Source organism: Brienomyrus brachyistius, chromosome 21 (assembly GCF_023856365.1).
Source record: "Brienomyrus brachyistius isolate T26 chromosome 21, BBRACH_0.4, whole genome shotgun sequence".
Classification (NCBI taxonomy): Eukaryota; Metazoa; Chordata; class Actinopteri; order Osteoglossiformes; family Mormyridae; genus Brienomyrus; species Brienomyrus brachyistius.
The window spans coordinates 14,167,052-14,190,532 of NC_064553.1; the positions used below are offsets into that span (position 1 = coordinate 14,167,052).

The 23,481-nt window shown below is 40.5% G+C and overlaps 4 protein-coding genes across 7 annotated transcripts; 3 read left to right on the forward strand and 1 right to left on the reverse strand.

Moving 5' to 3' along the window:
* Positions 1-874: 874 nt before the first annotated feature.
* Positions 875-16,656, forward strand: LOC125717064 (serine/threonine-protein kinase pim-2-like). Its single transcript, XM_048990014.1, has 4 exons — positions 875-1,152; positions 3,689-3,775; positions 14,698-14,768; positions 15,109-16,656. The coding sequence occupies exons 3-4, from the start codon at positions 14,703-14,705 to the stop codon at positions 15,493-15,495; spliced, it is 453 nt and encodes a 150-aa protein (XP_048845971.1). The 5' UTR covers positions 875-1,152; positions 3,689-3,775; positions 14,698-14,702; the 3' UTR covers positions 15,496-16,656.
* LOC125717061 (serine/threonine-protein kinase pim-1-like) lies at positions 7,765-10,165 on the reverse strand. 2 transcript variants are annotated; one of them, XM_048990011.1, is made up of 7 exons: positions 10,028-10,165; positions 9,447-9,668; positions 9,095-9,189; positions 8,923-8,973; positions 8,708-8,816; positions 7,998-8,174; positions 7,765-7,903 (listed from the first exon to the last, which is right to left on the reverse strand). In XM_048990011.1, exons 1-7 carry the CDS (start codon positions 10,080-10,082, stop codon positions 7,803-7,805), a joined length of 810 nt encoding a protein of 269 aa, XP_048845968.1. In that variant the 5' UTR covers positions 10,083-10,165; the 3' UTR covers positions 7,765-7,802. The 2 variants fall into 2 exon arrangements, with proteins under 2 accessions (XP_048845968.1, XP_048845967.1); XM_048990010.1 differs by having other exon boundaries at positions 8,438-8,816.
* LOC125717062 (serine/threonine-protein kinase pim-2-like) lies at positions 15,468-22,719 on the forward strand. 3 transcript variants are annotated; one of them, XR_007384468.1, is made up of 9 exons: positions 15,468-15,487; positions 18,921-19,032; positions 19,228-19,302; positions 19,409-19,469; positions 19,602-19,696; positions 19,818-19,868; positions 19,975-20,355; positions 20,639-20,747; positions 21,171-22,719. XR_007384468.1 is itself a non-coding variant. In XM_048990012.1 (8 exons), exons 2-8 carry the CDS (start codon positions 19,000-19,002, stop codon positions 20,660-20,662), a joined length of 720 nt encoding a protein of 239 aa, XP_048845969.1. In that variant the 5' UTR covers positions 18,472-18,608; positions 18,921-18,999; the 3' UTR covers positions 20,663-20,851. The 3 variants fall into 3 exon arrangements, 1 of the variants encoding a protein (XP_048845969.1); XR_007384467.1 differs by lacking the exon at positions 15,468-15,487 and adding an exon at positions 18,472-18,608; XM_048990012.1 differs by lacking the exons at positions 15,468-15,487; positions 21,171-22,719 and adding an exon at positions 18,472-18,608 and having other exon boundaries at positions 20,639-20,851.
* On the forward strand, positions 17,114-18,891 carry LOC125717063 (serine/threonine-protein kinase pim-2-like). Its single transcript, XM_048990013.1, has 6 exons — positions 17,114-17,287; positions 17,483-17,557; positions 17,664-17,724; positions 17,857-17,951; positions 18,073-18,123; positions 18,230-18,891. Exons 1-6 carry the CDS (start codon positions 17,255-17,257, stop codon positions 18,614-18,616), a joined length of 702 nt encoding a protein of 233 aa, XP_048845970.1. The 5' UTR covers positions 17,114-17,254; the 3' UTR covers positions 18,617-18,891.
* Positions 22,720-23,481: the final 762 nt, after the last annotated feature.

Here is a 23,481-nt window from a genome sequence, read left to right on the forward strand (position 1 = left end):
GGAGCCTAGCAGTCGAGACATGTTCTGGTAAACTGAGCTAGATGGGTGGATTTTACCTTGCCACCAAGGTAAACCAATAGAGCAGGAGAATTGTGTTTGTTATACGTTTGAGCTCGGTTTGTTGGTGTTTCGTGACCAATCAGGACTTAGAAGTCCTTATTGGGAATTAAGAGTTATGGTTTATCAACTGGTTGATCTGAGAGCTCCAGGTGACTTGGTACCAAGTGCCAGAGTGTGATGAGAGTGCTTTGCTGGAATGCTGGAATAAAAGAGATTTCCTTTACCTCATCAAACTGAGAGGTCCGTCTTTTATTCTAAGTGTTATATTTTTTATTTTAATTTATATTAAGGATGTGGAGTTGTATATAAAATCAATATCAGACTCTACCTACAAAAAGGCTCTCAATACGATTTATGTATGTACATTTTTGCATTTATTTGAATAATTAACACCCCCGGCTGTTTGTATAATTATTGTACTCTCTTGTATACTTCATCTGTTCATGTGTTGTATACTTACTGTTTGCTTAATAAAGTTCTTATGTATATAACATCTTGCTTTATGGTGCCTATTTGCCTTCTTAAACTACGTGTTAATGCTGTAACAACCTAATGCTTCCAATGCTCCTGCTGATCTTACTGTTAGCAACAGTTTTGTATAATTTAGCAAGACATTTTTTCGTTGCCTCTTTTCTTATTTGTGGCCAAAAGAAAAAAAAAAAAAGTCGTCTTGCTCTCGCGAGATTTTTGTACCATGTGACATGGTGCCGCATGGTGACCGCGCCGAAAAACTAACCATGGTGCATTGCGTCAGGACCACAATGCATTATTTTAAGCCAGCGCTGTAAGCGGCTGCATCAAGGTAAATGTAAGTAAACTTGCTGAGCGAAAGAAAAGTACTCCCTCAATCGCAACTGCTTTACACAGAGAAAAACAAGAGAAACAGTATTGGCCATATTGTGCACTGCGCTGCCTGGGATAGGCTCCAACCCCCTGTCCTCTCCTCAGCCATAACCATATTACAGATAACGAGGATTGTCACACCAAATGGGAAGCACGGACCAGGGAAGCAGGAAAAGGAGCGGAAGAATCGGAGAACGAGGGATTTATTGGGAGACCAGTAGGAAGCACGACGCAAACGGTCTTTGACAGGTTACGTCACACTCGTTATTGCCGCAGTGCATTGTGTGTGTATACGGCTGAAGTGCCAGCATTTGCATGCTGCATTATCTTTGGTAAGATGGGACAGGCTGTGTGAAAGGCTGTCACACTAAATCACATGGTAGAAATGGCAGAAAGGTGGTCCACGACATTAGAATTTTTAGGTTTCCCACTTGGAAAAGGATATGGACAGCAGGTAGAGGAGGTAACGAAGAATCTCAATTCATGCGTGTTCGCTCTCGGCATTTTCATATTGGCAAGCAAGATGTTTTTTGTTTAAGTAGTATTGCTGAATATGCATTTTTTTTGGTCTTCTGAAGTTGATATTTTCATATTGGTTAGCCTACGCTAGCAAGCTAGCCTAACTACGGAGGGTAGCAGAAAAATGAGAAATGGGTTAATCTTCTCGTGTTAAACTACCGTTAAAGAGTCAGTGCTTTTTAAAGACAAAAGTAAACAGCAAAACTGTAATGACACGTTTATCAGTGCATGTATGTGTATATTCGCGTGCATGGATTATAAGCCACAATGCTGGATAAGGCTGTCACTGTGTGCTGTGCTCTGACAAACCAATGCCCAACTATAGTTTTTAGAAACATATGCAAGCACGGTTTCTGACATTTTTCATGATGTCTGGAAGGATCTGTCTAAACTCATTGTATACCGAGCCTGTTTTCTGCTTTCCACTCATATTTTATTTTAAATAAGATCAATAGTGTTATGTCCAATGACATTTTTGTGGAGAAAAAAACACTGAATATGAAATATTAAGTTTAACCAAACGTGTTTACATCCGCGATACACTCAAAATGGTCACGTGACTGACAAAGACCGATACGAAGGATAGACGTCAATGACAGGACTAGGATAAGACGAACAGGGAAGGACTTAAGTACAGAAACTCAATTAAACAAGACTAGACACAGCTGGGATTCCACGAGTGGTTAACGAGGGGGCGTGGCACACAGGAGGAACTGCACGATCGGGATGTGACAAGATTGCTTAGATTATTTATCCATTCCTCCATTTTCCGAACCGCATATCCTACAGGGTCGCGGGAGGTCCGGAGCCTGTCCCGGAAGCAATGGGCACGAGGCAAGGAAAATAATGGCATGGAAATAATTTACGCATGCTAAATAAATAATCTAGGGACGGCATGGTCCCTCTGGGTCCCGGGTTTGAGTCTCCGCCTGGCTCACATGTGTGTGGAGTTTGCATGTTCTTCCCATTGGACTTGCTAAATTGCCCGTAGGAGTGCATGTGTGAATGACTGGTGTGTCAGTGTGCCCTGTGATGGGCTGGCCCCCCATACTGAATTGTTCCCTGCCTCGTGCCCATTGCTTCCGGGATAGGCTCCGGACCCCCCGCGACCGAGTAGGATAAGCGGTTTGGAAAATGGATGGATGGATGGATGGATGGACAATCAAATGCATGATCACAAGGGCTGTGTAAATGGGAGTGTACTTAGTGGGAGTAACACTAATCCAGATTATAATGACTGAACACAAGATGGAATTGTTACACAAAAAAATCAGTAATAGGTGTGTTAGAGAGGAAGAGGCTAAATGAAAATGACACTAGAGGGTGCTCTTTCTCTTGTATTAGAAAGAATCCTTATCTTAAAGGAGGAAGAGCTGTAAAACAAATAACATATTTCCTGTAGACACAGATACAATCACTTTTAGAGCATCTAGATTGTAATGTCTGTAAAATTTCCTGCACCAGATCGTTTGTATAATTTAGTAGTAACACTGATTAATGGACTTATTTTTGAGTGTGTTTAAGTTGTATTAATTAAAACGTATTTTTGCTCTATTCGACGTACTATTTCTCTCTGTGTTACTTTGGAAGTCGTAGCAGATAAAGTTTATCGCCCTTTTTTATTTATTTCACCTGAGGGAGACAAAACTTGCAGACATGCAGCCATGATATTGCAATTTTCAACTCTATGTACTGGTATGTACAGCATACAAATGAGGCTCCTGAACTTCACATTCATGAATTTGACGAGGCTCTTCCTAAGGAAGATTAGTAATGGATGTGAACAGAAAAGATTCTCTGACTAACCTCTCCATCAGTGACAGTAGGACAGAAGACACAGCTGTGTATTACTGTGCAGTGCAGCCCACAGTGACATAGAATGTGTGTCTGATGGTACAAAAACTCAGCTACAGCTTCTCTGAGAAACAGTGGTGACACACTGCCCTAGAAGCACTATGTAATAACAAACAGTACAGACAGCCAATGTTGGGGGTTTCTACCTATGAGGGAAGTCATGTGACATGTTTAATCTCATTAAATCAACAAGTCAACTCAAACTCAATAAAGCAGGGTGAACAGCAGGGCTGATTTCTGTGCTACATGGAGAAGTTATTTATCTTAGTTATTATAACCGTCACTGCAGGTAACTGTCCTAAAAGACTTCAGTGGTTGTGATACAGGAAATCAAATATCATTTTTGATATAGTAATCTTTACTCCTACATTATGCTAATTTTTTTAATATTATTAATATTTTTTCTTTTCAGGATTAACTGCAGGTGATGACATCAGTCCAGATGAACAAGATGCTTCCAGTAAAGAAGGAGAATCGGTGACACTGAGCTGCAACTATGGTGCAAGCAGTGATAATATTAATGTTTACTTGTACAGACAGTACTCTAATCAGGTACCACAGTACCTACTGCTTAAAGCTGCCAGGTCAAACACTTATGAGAACATCCCAGATATACTATTTAAATCTAGGACATCCAGGAACTCCACCCAGCTCACCATTCCCAGTCTTAGCATAGTAGACACAGCCATCTACTACTGTGCTCTGAGGGATGCACAGTGATTAAAAGTTACTGCAATGCTGTACAAAAACTCACCTGACAAGTAGCTCCTCTCATTGGGCATCAAAGTGTAGTTTCCTATAATCTGGAATCCGAGCATCAGATGTTCAGAGGTAAAGGTGGTTATTGTGGTTACTTCAGTCGCTGGTTTTGATAGCTGAGACAGCACTGTATCTACCGTTTTGCTTATGAGTTAAACATTCAGATGTTTTTGAAATAATCAGTAATTACAGGATAAATTCTGAATATTTTCTGTTACGTCAGATAATTTCACATCTTTCAACTTTAAGTTTTAATAAGACAACTACTGGATAATCTAAATTTGGTTCAAGTAAGAGTAAGAAAATATCTATTTTAAATCTACATTTCAGTCAATTTGAATCTCTGTTAGACAATTTAAGATCCATCTGACTAGCAGCTGCTGCTTAATGTGTAACATTTTATTAAAAATCTTATAAAAATGTTTTATACAGTTGTAGTTTTGATACTGTATCTCATTGAACACTGGGAAGAACAAGCGTGTTGTTTTGGGGCAGTAGAGGAGTTTCCTGTTAGACCCGACCTTGGTAACAGAGTATTCAGTTCAATATGATGTTACTCTGTTCATTTCTTCTCTTTTCAGCACTTGTCGGGAAGTAAAATCGTGTATAGTTTTTTGGTGTGCTACTATTATTTTACTTAAATTGGGTTTTAAAAACAAATTATGACATTTATTGTATTACGTATTAGTAACGGGACATTTTCCCTCTGTAAAGTGCTTGTAATTATATCGAATGACAGTAGAAATATGTTATTAATCTGACCAAGACCATGGAAGCTGTATATTGAACCAAATATTCCTTTCCACATACAGTATCACAGTATCGAGGATTCAGTTACCTCTTTTACTGACACATTGTACAGGGTGGAAATGTGACACTGTCCTATGTAAATAACCTACAATAGTATCGTCAGAATCCCAGTTCAGCACCAGTGTTTCTCCTGCTTATCTATGACACTGCAAAAACTCCACAGAGAAGCCGGCCTTGAATGTTTATTGAAGTTAACAAGAAGAAAGGGTACTACTGTACTCTGTACAAAAAAATGGCTCTTGGAAAAGCAAGTAGAAATAGGCTAAAATATCATTTTAGTTTTCTCATTTTTACACATTTGCATCAGCAAATCGCAACACCCTAGAATTTTTTGCTGCAAGTCCATGTAGCCACTGATATCGCAATTAAGATGACTCCCACAACCAGGCCCAACTCAGTGGATGAACTGATAACCACAAGGAAAGAGAACTTTAAGCCAAGGCTAGAGTGTAAATTCTCTCCTCAATACAGGGTGCCTGTGAGGTATTAAAAAGTCTTAAAATTTCTTAAATTTAACCAAAAGGTTTTGAAAAGTCTTCTAAAGTCTTCAGTTTAAGTTTTCTATGTGTTAGAGGTCATAAACATTCATAATGGCCCCATGCCCCCCTTATCCATGGTTTCGTTTTCTGCAGTTCCAGTTACCCACAGTCCAAAAATAATAAATTGAAAATGCCAGGAATAATTCATAACTTTTAAATTGAACGCCATTCTGAATGGTGTGATGAAATCTCACACTGTCCCGCCCATCACACGAATTGTCCAGGACATCCACGCTTTATACACTACACTATGTTTTTTTTTTTTTTAAATAAATTTTATTAAAAAAAAACAATAGCAATACTGGTGAAGATAATAGCAATAAGGGTGAATATAATACAATAAGATATTTCTAGAGAGAGACTGCATTTACATACAGCGTTTTGATATAAATGTTCTATTGGTTTTGATCTCATTTTGTCCCTTATTTATAAAAGATTTGTCATAGGTATGTATGTATAGGGGGGAAAAATTGCATGTATTGGGTTAGGTACTATCCGCAGTTTCAGGCATCTGCTGGGCGTCTTGGAATGATCTCCCCATGGATAAGGAGGAGCTACTGTGATTTAGCCTGATGTTGAAAAATATTTAGTTTAAGTTCAAATATGACTGACATCTATACTAAGTCAGTTCTTAATTACAGACATTTGATGTCCACAGGCAGACATGGATACTGTTTCTCAGGAACTAGGTCACATGAAAAACAACCATGACAAGCATCTGAACAAGTAGATCTTTGAGTGACAGCACAGTGTTATTTCATATGCCAGAGTGTGCTGTCATGAGCCGCCTTTCCCAGATTCTAGTTACTCCTGCCCCTGCACTTTCTGTTATACTGTATGTTGCACCCATCATCTGCAAAAGAGCAGCAGAGAGCCTGACTGTACAGCAAACGCTGTAAGACACATTGTCGTAATGCAGAGCTTAACCTCTTCAAGCGCTCATCTACACTACGAATTAGCCCCACTAGACTCCTGATTTGAATAATTGTATTAGGTTCTTCTGTGTTTGAAAGATATATACTGTAGGTCTTGTTCAAACAATACTCATTACTACTCAATAATCGAACACTGTTCATTCGAGGATCAGCCTACCTGCCTGACAGCCAGCTATATGCTCATAAGGTGCTATCAGAGTGTAGAATAAATGTAAATTTGATAAAGGGTTACTTACAGTAATATCAAAAAATTTGATTATTCCCATGCTTTGCTCATTACTTTACATTCCCCTGTCCAAATCAGCAGACCTGGTCATCTGGCATACCAGTCATTTTCCAGGTGGGCAGATGGGTTTCTGGGCCAGTAAAATTTATTGTGGCGGATCCAAAAGTCCAGGACCAATTTTTAAATCCCAACTCAGCCATGCATGGTCGTTAACTAGACTCTCATCAACAAAAACACAGAGAATTTCAACTGAGCAATAGATCCAGAGAGACATTCAAAGTCAATGTAGAGGACAGTCACCCGCACACATGGAAAATGATTCAAAATTCAAAGCCTTTATTGTCATATGTACAGTAGAAAAGTGCATTTCTCTGTGCATTGAAATTCTTACTTTGCTGTCCACATAAAAATGCCGAGGCACAATATACATATAAAATATACAAAAAAAATACAAAAATAAATAATTTTAAGTGTAGTTGAAGTTGCTGAGGATCTTGGTTGACATACCAAACTTCCCCAGCCTCTTCAGGAAGTACAGCCATTGTTGAGCCTTCTTGACCAGCTGTGTGGTGCACAGTGACCAGGTGGGGTCCTCACTGATGTGGACGCCCAGGTACTTAAAGCTGCTCACCCACTCCACTTCAAGCTTCCGAATAAACAGTGGCTGATGAGGCCTCCTCCTCTTCCTCATGTCCACTATCATCTCCTTTGTATTGTCTGTGGTGAGGGTGAGGTTGTTGTCCTCACACCATGACACCAGACCGGGCACCTCTCTCCTGTAGGCCGCTTTGTCCCCTCCAGTGATATGACCGATCACTGCGGTGTCATGTGCGAACTTCAGAATGATGTTGTCTTTTTAGGAGGCGACACAGTCGTGGGTGAACAGGGTGTAGAGGATGGGGCTGAGGACACAACCCTGTGGGATGCCAGCGTTTGTGGTGATGCTGGCAGAAGTCCTGTTGCCGATCCTGACAGACTGAGGTCTGCCAGTCAAAAAGTCCAGGAGTCAGTCACAGAGGGTGTGGTGCAGGCCAAGTGTGGTCAGTTTGTGGGTGAGTTTGTAGGGGATGACCATGTTGAAGGCGGAGCTGTAATCAACAGAGAGCATCCTGATGTAGGAGTCTTTGTTTTCCAGGTGGGAGTGGGAATAGTGAAGGGCAGCTTGTGTCTGACGTGGACCTCTTGGGCCGGTAGGCATACTGCAGGGGGTCCAGAGTGTCTGGGATGTTGCTCTGGATGTAGGTCAGCACCACTCTCTCAAACACACTGCTGTAGCCATGGATGACTCATTATCTGATCCACCGTTGGCCGGTCCGATGGATCAAGTGACAGGCACCACCGAATTAAATGCTGGAAGTCTGTGAAAGAACAGAACAAGAATAGAACATCATTGCTCTCAGGTGAAGGTTCTTTCTCAGGGTATCAGAGATTAATATTGCAAAAGACATTCACCAAGTGACACCCGTCCTGGAACTTCCAGAGGTTTTGTGAGGGCTTCCCAAAAGTTCTTGTAGGGTACTGTGCCACAGACCATCCTGTACAGTGTCACTCCCACAGACCAGACTGTGACAGGGCTAGCCAAGTACTCTCCTATTGTAAAAACCTCTGGGGGGCAGTAAAATTTTGTTCCTGAAACACAAATACAAGTGGGCGACATACTTTAAAACCTTGGTTCAAGTAGAAAAGACGTAGAAAAAAAAAACAATTATGAACATTCTTATAACCTGCAGAGTTTGGTTTGTCTAGTATCAACTGGCATTGTTAGGTTTCAAGCAAGTCCAGACACTCCTCTACTTACAAAGGAGTTACATTCCGAATGGCAGTCTATAACTTGAAATGTTCGTAAGTTGTTATTCAGAATTATTTTAAGGGTTTACGTCTGTGTCAATGACCTGCAAACTTAGTGTATGTATCGTCCTTCAAAATATCTCCACAGCCGAAGTCTATGAGCTTCAGTTCTAGCGTCTTGATCTGTATGAGGATGTTGCTTGGCTTCACATCTCGATGCAGGACGCCTTTGCTGTCACAGTGTCTCAGGGCTTCGAGCAACTGCATGAGCACATGCCGCGCCACCTCCTCACTAATGAAGCCCCCTAGGCTCCTGCAGTATTCTTGTAGGTCAAGGCATGGCTCAGGTCTTTCCAACACCAAGACGTACTCACTGGGCAAGTCAAACCATTCAATAAGCTTTAGAATGGTAGGACACGTTGGCTCTAAGCTTAAGTGCACCATCAAAGCCACCTCTCTGGGGAGTGGCTTCTCTTGTCCAGGCTGCAAACAGGGAAGTATACAACTATTACAATGCAGAACACATCACCACTGCATGATTATACTGCAAAGAACCCTTTTGTTCCAGGGTCAAAATGATAGTAATTACCATTCTTAGCTGCTTGGTACATTTCTCCTTCGAGATGTATTTGATGGCCACCTGATAGGAAGAAACATGGGAATTTATGGTGATATGGCTTTACCATGCATCACCTATAATAAGCACATGGAACCGTCTTTGGGGACCTTCAGTGTAAATGAAGATAAATTTGGTGACTTACCGGCATCCCATCAGTTTTTCTTATTCCTGAAAATACGGTGCCAAACCCTCCCTTTCCAAGAAGTGCCCCTTTGCTATATAGATCCTCTAAGGATGCTGTAATACAGAGCAGACATAATAGATAGCATGTTCATCTGCTTAGTAGTTAATTTGAAATCTTTCATTAAGTTGCTTAGCCTAAGCTGATGTGTCTGGGATTCTTTGATTGATTCAATAGTGATTTTCCTCTTTAAAATGCGTTTAATGCATTTAATTTCATTCATATGCAAATACATAGGGGTTCAAGATAAAATCTGAGTATTCAATTCTTCACTACTAACTACTAGCTAAGAAATCCATGTTTAGATGCAAACCTCTGCAGGGTTCACTTAAATCCTTGGATGAGGATGGTTCATTTCCACTTTGCGCTGCCTCGGTTTTCTGCAGTGCTTTGTTCCTTCTCTTAGTGGTTAACGTCTTACGCCCCTTGACAGCACCTCTCTGTTGTTGGCCCTTGGGGTCCATCTTCTTCTGTCTTTTCCTTCCTCCCTCCTCACCATCCACAGGGGCAGCCCCCTCACACTCAGGCGGAGGGACTAAAATTTACACATACAAGAAAGAGAGTTGATTATGTAAGTCTATGTTCTGCACATTTTAAAACCAGCCCACTTATTTTGAAAAAGACTTTACTGCGACACCTGCGACACGTTACTGTAGAAAGTAATGCACTGGCAAATCAGTTCCTAGCAAGCTAATTCACAAAAGAAGTAATGTGTTTTCCTCTATTATACACGCACAGCAATTTGGAAAATTAAAAAAAATAACAGAAGTATCTACACTAATGATATTTTAACTCATGACACTGACAGATGACTAGGATACTACATTGATGCTTATCTATGTAAAATTATGTTTTGTACACATACAAACAGTATATAAAGTTATTGTGCCATACCTGGTCGTTTGCGAGTGCTCCGCTGCATTTCTGAAGTGAACGGTGCTTTTTTCATTAAATTAATACACGACCAACCAGCAGAAATACAGCGCAAAACTGACGATCTTGGAACTTGAGCGTATAAGCGACGTCAGCAACTATGACGCAAAAATCACTCCCTATCGTCATGTCTCATCATCCAATAGTATCCGCACGTCTGCAGGAAACTCCCAGTACAAGTTACGCATACTGTAAGACACGCCCACTTTGGAACTACACCATGCTTCAAGACAAGCCCACTTGATAGTAATTGTTTTTCTCTCGGAACTCGGAAATTCCGAGTTGAGTGACATCACGTCCGACAATCTCCCGTTCGAGCTACCACATCTCGGAACAAACATGGCTGCCTCGATGAACACGCTGCTGTGTATCGTTGCTTTATATATTAGCAGTTTTGTCGTAAGATTATTTTTCCGACAGACAAACAAGCAAGAAACACGAACCAGTCAAAACACATTAAAAGCTTTACAAAATATTTTAGTGCATTCATAGCGATATTCTTTTTTCGAGAGGCAAACAAACTACAAACAAACCAAAGACACTAACAAGTCCGGTAAAAATCTGATATTGCATGCTAGGATACTGATTACGGTTATGATATGGTATTCTCTAAATCGAACACGTGCAATTACATTTATAAGTATTAATACATTTAATAAAATAAACATTCTGAAAGATTTATAAAATAGCTGTTGAGTGTGTAAGCCGCCATGTTGAAACTACGTCACAGGGGCAACTTGGACAAGAAAATTCTGATGCGTTCGATTATTTCGACGTTTTTGTCCGAGTTCCTAGTCGGAGAGAAACAATCGAACGCACCAGAACGTCAGTACAAGGAGAGCCCTGTAGTCGCTTCAACGGAAGTTCGAAAATACTTGATCTTCGCATGATTCAATTAACTTTCAGATAGTTTCAAAAAGTACTTGGTAGGCGAATGTATTAAATAGAGAGAGATAAGACAACGTTTTAGGTAATTAATAGTGATAAATGCATTGATTTACAATATTTATGTACACAACATGTGTATGTTAATTATTACATTATTATACTACGGGACCGTTGAATGCTTGAATCTGATTGGCTGACGAACGTTCTGAGGTGTGCAATTATTTTCAGATAAACGCACGGCGAACGTAGTTCCAGGTAGCTCTCTTGACCGCATTACAGTTCCATATCACTTCGCATAGTTAACTGTAATAACGGAAATTAGCATACAGTACCTATACAGCACACAAGACTAACAAAAACAACAACATGACAGACGATTTTCCGAAAGTAAATTTTTATATTTACGGTGAATATGAAACTGGGCTGCAGCAGTATTAGTTAGCCTAGTGTACTAACTTAAAGGCTACACATGACATTTCTCACTAGCGAGGTAATAACAGCGCTGCATCTTAAAGCAGACTTACAGTTTAGAGACGGTGCTTCAGAACACTGTTGAGGGACACACAGAGGTAGCCTAATTCATAAAAGCTCTCTCTCTCTCCCTGTTTCTCTTTCTCTGTGTGTCTCTCTCGCTCTCTTTCTAATAACTTCATTATTAACTGCATTAGTCTGCTATCAACGGCTCAAGCCTCCATTGCCAGCTTTAAAATGACGTTTTGGAACTAGCAACAGTGTCGGATGAGATGCGGAAGAAATAATCCTACTCACAATAGCGATTTAAGTAGAAAAACCGGACGAATCCCTTGAAATATATAATCTGATCGATGTCTCCGCTTCGCGTCGTGGCCGCATTACCACCTCGGGTGTGCATTATTTTCTAATAATTCAACGGCCCGTCGTCAATTATTCCTTACATATGTTTATTGAAAAGTACGATTTGGTATTAACGAATACGGTTACTTGCCTTGACGTATTTTAGGCTTGCCTGGGTTAAAGAGCGTGCTGCTTTTGTTGATGTTCATTGCTTTGATTTTGTTTTAATTATTATGTTCTTAACTTGTATGGTAGTCAAGAGCAGTACGTAGTATCCTACTGTTTATTGATATATTAAGAGGGAGGCGAAGGTAAGAAACATTTCCAACGTTTCAGGTAAGATTAAATGTTCTAACATTTCTTTAAGTCATGGTGGTTTTAGTAATTCCGTGCTAACTGAGCACCTAAATTAGTTTAATTGCTAATAAACTCGAACATAGTATCCTTGGTATTAAAAAGTCATTTTAAATTCTTGTCGGAACGAGTTTACCGTCGTGTTGATACTGTAGAAAAAGAGAGGAGTTGTCTGTCTATTGCCTGCAATAATTGACGTCGTTAATGAAGGTCCACCTTGATGAGCGGTCTGACAGTTGGGAATTGCAAATTGAGTTTTCTCCCGAACATGCAATGCAATTCCCGGGACGCCATTGCCATTTGAATAAAGAGGCAACAAGCCCATGGTAATACGAAATGCAATTCAGTGATTTGTTATTCTATTTGTTATTCAAAATATTTTTAAATGAATTAAGGATTTCATAAGCACTTTGCACATTGAAATGCCGATTGCAGAATGTATTTTCAAATTACATGCACAGATTAAATATTGAAATGACAAATGCATGCTCTGATTGAATATTGAATTGACAATTGCCAAATGAATTTCCATTTGAATAAAGAGGCAAAAAGCCCATGGCAAAACGAAATGCAATTCAGTGAATTGTCATTCTATTTTTTATTCAAAACATTATGAAATTAATTAAGGATTGCATAAGCACATTGAATTGCCGATTGCAAAATATATTTTCAAATTACATGCACAGATTAAATATTGAAATGACAAATGCATGCTCTGATTGAATATTGAATTGACAATTGCAAAATGAATTGCCATTTGAATTTTTGTGCTTATAATCTTCCATATGAAACCGTACAGTAGTTGCTATGTAATAGTAGTGCATTTCATTGCTGCTTACTTCAGTTTTCTGTTTGTCAGATGAAAATCACCAAACACATTACATGAACCATCGCATGTTCTCGTGTCCGTTTTTACCAATATGCGAATGAGCGATGCGTAGCAGTGACCGATAACCGCAATGGATTATGATCCTCATCGTTCCTGTGATTGGACCTGCCGTCTTGCAAGCGAGTTCTTGCCATTTCCAAACAAAACGTTCAGCAGTAGCATATTACGAACTCTCAAAGTAATGTGGCTGTTATGTTCCATGTATCCATGGATAATCCTGGTGCAGAAGACACATGCCAGTGTTCTATAGGGTGTATCTGAAGTAAGTGAAGTAAATGTTTTTCATATGTAGATACAAATATAAAAAATTCATATGGATGTATGAATAAGGATAATGTGATGTGGTTAATGTTTCTGTTTTTTTGTTTATTTGGTATTGCCCCTAATGTTCTGTTTACTGTAGCATGTACAGTCAGAAATTGAATTGTGTTTTGTGTTTATGTTGGTTAGCTTTGCACTTTTGGTACAATAACAGAGAACAAAAGTGAAATTGTTTTGAGATAAATTCATTTTTTTGCCCAGAATATATGGAGGTTGCAGAAAGCGTCATTTATTGATACTTTATTTTATCTGTTTTTTTGTATGATAAATCAAAATCCATTTCTGGATATATCAGATAGATACCCCCCCCAAAAAAGTATTTGTTGGTCTTGTGTCTTTATTCCCCGCCAACACACACATGTATATATATTATATATTGCAATGTAAATACCTTTTTTGCTGAAATTATTGTCTTTTTAAACTTTCAGTTATAAATCACCATTCTGCTTTACGATATGAATATTGTATTTTCTGTTTTCCCTGTTGTGCATGTGTGAGTGAATGGTGTGTGAGTGTGCCCTGCGATGGGCTGGCCCCCCATCCTGGGTTGTTCCCATTGCTTCCGGGTTAGGCTCTGGACCCCCCGCAACCCAGTAGGATAAGCCGTTTGGAAAATGAATGAATGGATGGATGTTTTCCCTGTTGAACTGAGCTGTGTCCAGGGCTTAGGGAGTGACGAGTTTTCCTCCTTAATTCTGCATATTGTCTGCATGAGTGAAGTATTTGCATAGCTGTTCAAAGCATGAGCGTGTTTTCCAGTGATTTTATAAAAGATAAAGGTATGTCCACAGTACAAGCTAGCGTGAACTGTAACACTTGAATGAATAGCTGTTTCCTTTAGACTAAATTAGCTGTTTCGATAATTATGCCACCTATGGAGAGCAGACACTGTGCTTTCATTAAAAGCAAAACCCTGTATGACCACACTCAAACTCACATGTCATATTGACCTAAGCATGGGGAAATAAGCAAACAAAATAATAAAAATTAAAAAAAAAACTTGACAAAGACCAAAATATGAAAAGGGGAAGGTATATACTTGTATCAACATATGGCGGAGCAAATGGAAAAACCACAGTAGTTTAAAAATAAATCATTCAAAAATAAAATTGCTGGAAAACCCTTTCATGCTTTGAACAGCTTTGCAAAAGCTTCACCCATGCAGACAATATGCAGAATGCAGGAGGAAAACTCTCTAAGCCCTGGACACAAGAATTTTGGTTTGACTATTTGAATCACATCCAAGCGACTCAAATTTGAAATGTCAAATGTGATTCATGTACACATGTATCACAGAGAGAATCAATGGCACAAATGTATATATTTACTCTGTGCTTCATCTGCTAATTTACATTTTATGTGGGAGTGGTGATGGAGACTGGTGCTGATTCATCCACCACCCTCCTGGAGGACAGCATGCTGGACCTCAGCAGCCAGGTAATTTGTATGCGTTCTATATACACCAGGGTTGGGGTCAATTCAGGAATGAACTCAACAATTTCAATTCAAAGAAGAAAATTCAACTGGAAGTGGAATTCAACAACAGGAAAGTGAACTGGAATTAAATTGGAATGTCAGGAAGCACAATTCAATTCAGTGAACACCAAATTCCATTTTTTGCTGTTTCTGAGCATGTATTTCGGATTAAATGTAGTGACATACATTGGAATTTTAATTGCGTTCATGTCGACTCTTGAATAAATGGGTTCTTTGCAGTATAATCATGCAGTGGTGATGTGTTCTGTATTTTAATAGATGTATACTTCTCTATTTGCAGCCTGGACAAGAGAAGCCACTCCCCAGAGAGGTGGCTTTGATGGTGCACTTAAGCCTAGAGCCAACTTGTCCTACCATTCTAAAGCTTATTGAATGGTTTGACTTGCCCAGCGAGTACATGTTGGCGATGGAAAGACCTGAGCCATGCATGGATCTGCAGGAATACTTCAGGAGCCAAGGGGGCTTCCTTAGTGAGGAGGTGGCGCGGCATGTGCTCCTGCAGCTGCACGAAGCCCTGGGACACTGTGAGAGCAAAGGCGTCCTGCATCGGGATGTGAAGCCAAGCAACATCTTGATAAACACCAAGACGCTACAAGTGAAGCTGATTGACTTCGGCTGTGGAGATATTTTCAAGGACAAGTCATACACTGATTTTGCAGGTCATTGACACAGACCACTGAAAAACCCATAAAAATCATCCTTTCATTTAAGACAGCAGACAATCCAATGTCAAGAAGCCAGATGTTTTGCCAGTTGTTTTCTAGATTAATTCCTAGAAGCGGTGCTTCTGTTGTTCCCTTCATTAAGACAGCTGACTTACTTCAGTAAAAATAACTATCTGCCTCTGGAAGTCCCAGCACGGGTGTCACTTGGTGAATGTCTGACGTTTTGCAATATTAATCTCAGATACCCTGAGAAAGAACCTTCACCTGAGAGCAATGATGTTCTACTCTTGTTCTGTTCTTTCACAGACTTCCAGCATTTCAAATTCAAATTCAAATTTTATTTGTCACATACACAGTCGTACACAGTACGATATGAAGTGAAATGCTTACACGACCGCCAGTGACCTAAAAGACAATTCTTTACATAAAATAGAAGTAGAAATAGAAGTGTACTGTACATAATAGAAATAAAAATAGAAATATGCTGTACAATAGAAATTCTTTCACATTGAAATTAGGTGGAGGAAGTATGGTGTGCATGTATGCATGAAAAAAGTGCCTTAAGATGCCTTATTAAAGTGACTTTGTGCAAGGGTCCAGATGTAAACATGACCATGTGAGGTCAGATGTGAGTGTAGATGTGCATGAGAGTGTCCATAGTGTCCATTGGCGTTAGCAGGTTGTATTAGTTCTGTGTTTGTGTGTTGTTGAGAGACCTTATCGCCTGCGGGTAGAAGCTCCTCCTCAGTCTCTCTGTGTTAGCCTTCAGGGAGCGGAAGCGCTTCCCTGACCGCAACAGATGGAACAGTCTATTGTTGGGATGGCTGAGGTCCTTTGCAATCTTCCTGGCCTTGGTCCAGCACCGCTTGGTGTAGATTGAGTGCAGGTCAGGGAGCTTGGTGCGGATGATGCGCTCAGCTGAACGCACCACCCTCTGTATAGCTCGCCTGTCCTGCACTGTGCTGTTCCCGAACCAGGTCGTGATGTTTCCCGTCAGGATGCTCTCTATGGTGCAGGAGTAGAAATTCCTGAGCACCTTGGAGGGCAGTCTGAAGTCTTTCAAACGTCTGAGGTGGTACAGACGCTGCCGGGCCTTTTTCACCACGGTGTTGATGTGGCAGGACCATGACAGGTCCTGCGTGATGTGAACCCCGAGGTATCTGAAGCTGTCCACTCTCTCCACTGGGCTCCTGTTGATGACGGGGGTCTGGTAGTTCCTCTCCTGCTTTGTACTGAAGTCCACTATCAGCTCCTTTGTCTTGCTGACGTTCAGGAGGAGATTGTTCCTCTGGCACCAGTTCTCCAGATTTCCAATCTCCTCTAGGTAGGCCGTCTCATCGTTGTTCGTGATCAGGCCGACCACGACAGTGTCGTCAGCAAACTTGATGACGCTGGTGGAGTTGGTAGTGGCCACGCAGTCGTAGGTGTATAGAGAGTACAGGAGGGGGCTCAGAACACAACCCTGGGGGGCTCCAGTGCTGAGAGTGAGGGGGGCTGAGACATGACCGCCCATCCTTACTGCCTGTGGTCTGCCAGTTAGAAAGTTGGAGATCCACTGACACATGGATGAGGTGAGTCCCAAGTGCTCCAGCTTGGTGGTGAGTGTGGAGGGAATTATGGTGTAAATGCAGAGCTGTAGTCGATGAAGAGCATTTTCACATAATTCCCTTTCCTAGTGTCCAGGTGAGTGAGGGATGTGTGGTGGTGCCTGTTGCTTGACCCATCGGACCAGCCAACAGTGGATCAAATTATGCTTCATCCATGGCTACAGCAGTACAAGCCAAAGGCCTGAGGGTCAGTCTAATGAGCATTGTTTTACTTCAGAAACTTGATGTTGCTTAAAGCCAGGGGACTAGTCAGTGTTGGGGCAGTAAATTAAAAGGTCATGAACATCTCTTTATGTGTGTTCTGGCAATGAGTCACAATGATCTCTTTCAATAATTGAAGGCAATGAACAACTGTAGACTAAAGTAGTTCTGTTCACAAAAGGTTCTACACCAGCTGGAGGCAAGTGAAAAGTACCCATGGTGCACAGTATCTGAGCGGCTTCTTTTATTAAAAGATGTAAGCTGATTTAATTGCCGGTTCATCATTAAGCAATTGATTAAGCGTAATTAAAATTTGCACAAGTAATTATCAATGAATGCTTTTATGTTCTGTATTCCCACAGTTTCAGGCCAACAGAGATTCAAGCTGCCTATCTAACAAAGTGACGTTTTCCATGCGTGCAGGTAACTATCCTCTGTTGGATTAATCCAAGAATCCCAGACACAGTTTCTGCTAAGCAACTTAATGAAAGAATTCAAATAATTAACTACTAAGCAGATGAAAATGCAATCTGCTATGTCTGCTCTGTATTACAGCATCCTTAGAGGATCTCTACACCAAAGGGGCACTACTTGGAAAAGGAGGGTTTGGCACAGTATTTGCAGGGATAAGAAAGACTGATGGGATGCCGGTAAGTCACCAAATTTATCTTCATTTACACTGAAGGTCCCCAACGACTGTTCCATGTGCTTATTATAGGTGATGCATAGTAAAGCCATATCACCATAGATTCCTATGTTTCTTCCTATCAGGTGGCCATCAAATACATCCCCAAGGAGAAATGTACTAAGCAGCTAAGGATGGTAATTGCATTCATGTCGACTCTTGAATAAATGGGTTCTTTGCAGTATAATCATGCAGTGGTGATGTGTTCTGTATTTTAATAGATGTATACTTCCCTGTTTGCAGCCTGGACAAGAGAAGCCACTCCCCAGAGAGGTGGCTTTGATGGTGCACTTAAGCCTAGAGCCAACTTGTCCTTCCATTCTAAAGCTCCTTGAATGGTTTGACTTGCCCAGCGAGTACATGTTGGCGATGGAAAGACCTGAGCCATGCATGGATCTGCAGGAATACTTCAGGAGCCAAGGGGGCTTCCTTAGTGAGGAGGTGGCGCGGCATGTGCTCCTGCAGCTGCTCGAAGCCCTGGGAAACTGTGAGAGCAAAGGCGTCCTGCATCGGGATGTGAAGCCAAGCAACATCTTGATAAACACCAAGACGCTACAAGTGAAGCTGATTGACTTCGGCTGTGGAGATATTTTCAAGGACGAGTCATACACTGATTTTGCAGGTCATTGACACAGACCACTGAAAAACCCATAAAAATCATCCTTTCATTTAAGACAGCAGACAATCCAATGTCAAGAAGCCAGATGTTTTGCCAGTTGTTTTCTAGATTAATTCCTAGAAGCGGTGCTTCTGTTGTTCCCTTCATTAAGACAGCTGACTTACTTCAGTAAAAATAACTATCTGCCTCTGGAAGTCCCAGCACAGGTGTCACTTGGTGAATGTCTGACGTTTTGCAATATTAATCTCAGATACCCTGAGAAAGAACCTTCACCTGAGAGCAATGATGTTCTACTCTTGTTCTGTTCTTTCACAGACTTCCAGCATTTAATTCGGTGGTGCCTGTTGCTTGACCCATTGGACCAGCCAACAGTGGATCAAATTATGCTTCATCCATGGCTACAGCAGTACAAGCCAAAGGCCTGAGGGTCAGTCTAATGAGCATTGTTTTACTTCAGAAACTTGATGTTGCTTAAAGCCAGGGGACTAGTCAGTGTTGGGGCAGTAAATTAAAAGGTCATGAACATCTCTTTATGTGTGTTCTGGCAATGAGTCACAATGATCTCTTTCAATAATTGAAGGCATTGAACAACTGTAGACTAAAGTAGTTCTGTTCACAAAAGGTTCTACACCAGCTGGAGGCAAGTGAAAAGTACCCATGGTGCACAGTATCTGAGCGGCTTCTTTTATTCAAAGATGTAAGCTGATTTAATTGCCGGTTCATCATTAAGCAATTGATTAAGCGTAATTAAAATTTGCACAAGTAATTATCAATGAATGCTTTTATGTTCTGTATTCCCACAGTTTCAGGCCAACAGAGATTCAAGCTGCCTATCTAACAAAGTGACGTTTTCCATGCGTGCAGGTAACTATCCTCTGTTGGATTAATCCAAGAATCCCAGACACAGTTTCTGCTAAGCAACTTAATGAAAGAATTCAAATAATTAACTACTAAGCAGATGAAAATGCAATCTGCTATGTCTGCTCTGTATTACAGCATCCTTAGAGGATCTCTACACCAAAGGGGCACTACTTGGAAAAGGAGGGTTTGGCACAGTATTTGCAGGGATAAGAAAGACTGATGGGATGCCGGTAAGTCACCAAATTTATCTTCATTTACACTGAAGGTCCCCAACGACTGTTCCATGTGCTTATTATAGGTGATGCATAGTAAAGCCATATCACCATAGATTCCTATGTTTCTTCCTATCAGGTGGCCATCAAATACATCCCCAAGGAGAAATGTACTAAGCAGCTAAGGATGGTAATTGCATTCATGTCGACTCTTGAATAAATGGGTTCTTTGCAGTATAATCATGCAGTGGTGATGTGTTCTGTATTTTAATAGATGTATACTTCCCTGTTTGCAGCCTGGACAAGAGAAGCCACTCCCCAGAGAGGTGGCTTTGATGGTGCACTTAAGCCTAGAGCCAACTTGTCCTACCATTCTAAAGCTTATTGAATGGTTTGACTTGCCCAGCGAGTACATGTTGGCGATGGAAAGACCTGAGCCATGCATGGATCTGCAGGAATACTTCAGGAGCCAAGGGGGCTTCCTTAGTGAGGAGGTGGCGCGGCATGTGCTCCTGCAGCTGCTCGAAGCCCTGGGACACTGTGAGAGCAAAGGCGTCCTGCATCGGGATGTGAAGCCAAGCAACATCTTGATAAACACCAAGACGCTACAAGTGAAGCTGATTGACTTCGGCTGTGGGGAGATATTTTCAAGGACGAGTCATACAATGCTTTTCCAGGTCATTGACACAGACCACTGAAAAACCCATAAAAATCATCCTTTCGTTTAGGTCAACAGACAGTCCAATGTCAAGAAGCTAGATGTTTTGCCAGTTGTTTTCTAGATTAATTCCTAGAAGCGGTGCTTCTGTTGTTCCCTTCATTAAGACAGCTGACTTACTTCAGTAAAAATAACTATCTGCCTCTGGAAGTCCCAGCACGGGTGTCACTTGGTGAATGTCTGATGTTTTGCAATATTAATCTCTAATTAATAAACCAAATTTGTCTTCATTTACACTGAAGGTCCCCAACGACTGTTCCATGTGATTATTATAGGTGATGCATAGTAAAGTTTCAGCCAACAGAGATTCTAGCTGCCTCTCTAACAAAGTGACGTTTTCCATGCGTGCAGGTAACTATCCTCTAAACTTACTTTGAATGTCTCTCTGGGTCTACTGCTCAGCTGAAATTGTCTGTGTTTTTGTCGTTGAAAGAGTCTAATTAACGATCACACAGGGATGAGTTAGGGTTTAAAAATCGGTCCTGGATCCCTTAAAAAAATTCTCCGGCCCAGAAACCCATCTGCTCACCTGGAAAATGACTGGTATGCCAGATGACCAGGTCTGCTGATTTGGACAGGGGAATGTAAAGTTATGAGCAAAGCATGGGAATAATCACATTTTTTATATTAAGTAGCCCTTTATCAAGTGTACATTTTTTCAGCACTCTGATAGCACTTACAAAGAAAGATGGGCGCTTGAAGAGGTTAAGCTCTGTGCATTATGTGTCTTGCAGCGTTTGCTGTAGAATCATGCTCTCTGTTGCTCTTTTGCAGATGATGGGTGCAACACATGTGCAGTATAACAGGAAGCGCAGGGGGAGGGGAATCTGGGAAAGAAGGCTCATGACAGCACACTCTGGCATATGAAATATCAGTGCTGTCACACAATTAAAGATCTACTTGTCCAGATGCTTGTTTTCCATGTGACCTGTGGACATCAAAGGTCTGTAATTAAAAACTGACTTAGTATAGTAGTAGCCCTTAAGAGTCAGTCACATTTGAACTTAAAGTAAATATTTTTCAACATCAGGCTAAAACACAGTAGCTCCCCCTTATCCATGGGGAGATTGTTCCAAGACCCCCGGAAGATGCCTGAAACTGCGGATAGTACTTAACCCAATAAATACAATTTTTTTACCAAGCTACCTGCGCTTTGCCGACGCACAGTCAACTCATCCGCGCTGTAAATGTGGGATGTACGCATAGAGACAACATTACGTTATCAGCTCACGTTTAGGAAAATAACAGACTCTAATCAAGAGATCGGTACCCTTTTTAAAGCGAATAGCCATTTTATCCTAAATGTCTGACGCAGGATTTACAAAGAGAGAGAAGAGGGTTTGAGATATGTTGTTTAAATGTGATATTGGTATATGTCCATTTAACACAAAAACAAAACTTCAAGCACTTACAAAAAATAAAGAAAAACTATTTCGGCACGAGGGGAGGCTCTTTTAAATCACTCGGACGCGTAACAGCGCAAAGGTGACTAATATCACAATATTGTTCAGTTCTGTAGTGATCAAATCATGTAGTTTCAAATCATTTTAATGTAATATCAAATATATTTTCCAAATCAAATTTATGAATGAATGTTTAACACTGCCCTTTAATGCAGTTTCTCTGCCCAGTCCTTTGTACCCACTGAACAGATACACACTTGTGTTTTCTCCTAGCTAAGGTAATTGTTTGCATCAATCCTTTTGCATCAAAAATTTGAAGGTTTTTCAAGTGATGAATATTTTGAAATTAGAAAACGTAACAGAATCAGTCCGTCTCACAAGTTTGAGCGTTTTTTTCTGGATTAAACATACAAACTGCGTTCTCAAAGTTTTTTCCGCGCGGTTTTATTCCTGTCTACTAATATCCAGGATTTCGAAGCTTTTTTTCGTGCGAGTAATACAAACTTAGCTCTACATTTTAAAACGTATCCTTTAATTAAATTAGTCCTTTATTTAATGTTTAGATTCTAAAACAAAGATTTACAGCTGGCGACACCAAACGTGAGCATTTGCAGCTTAGATAGCATTTTTCATGACAAGTTATCCATTTGATTTTCTTTGAAAATGATCGTATACATATATAACAAAACAGAATTTTTCGTTTTGGAGATGTTTCAGATACGTGGAATAAATAAAATAGCGTGAGTTGCGTATACAGTACTGTATGCTTCTGTGAACTGTAATGTGATTGATATGTCGTTATAATTCAGCTATGAGAAGGGTTACGCTTGTATTCGTGATGCTGTGGGGTGTACATGCGTAAGCTGTCTGTAGCGCTTTATGTTAACTGTGTGACTTGTAGGGCTGTCAACCAGAAAAAAACTCAACAGTGTTGATTATAAGAAACCAGCATTGTCTTTAATTGAACTGTAGAAAACGTTATGGACTTTTTTTTTGTGACACGGTGGGGTACGTGAGTGCCGTTAGTCTGACATCACGTGACTTATGGCGCCAAAACGAAGCTCCCATAATAGGAAAACTGCTTAAATTGAAAGCATACTTCTAACGTATGCCACAAAAATGTTAATTTGAAGTTGAATGGCTGTAAGAAGTTGACGTTGAACTATAAGATGCATACACAGCGGGGGATTTACATAATGGTTTTCCAGTGATTTTTTTTAAATGATTTATTTTAAAACTACTTTAATTTAAAAGGGGTTTGTCCATTTTCTGTAACATATGTTAATGGAAGTATATACCTTCCCCTTTTCATATTCCGGTCTTTATCAAGTATTATTTTGTTTGCTTATTTCTGCATGCTTAGATTAATGTGACATGTATTTAAGAGGGGTCACACAGTGTCTGTTCTCCTTGGGTGGCATAGTTATCGAAAGGCACCATGCCGTTACAACAAAAGACTGAAACAAAATACAACACCCTCCTACTGAATACAGTACTAACTAAGCCCCAGTACCCATCCCATCATCTAAAGAACTGTCTTTTCATGTTTGCCATGGGAGTGTCCTGTATGTCAGTGTTTTTCAACTTACTCCTTGGACACTGTGAAGGTCCACAATTTTGCTCTGTACCAGCTCTCAGCACAGCAGAACCATTCATTCACTGATCCTGATTGCTTGGTTTAT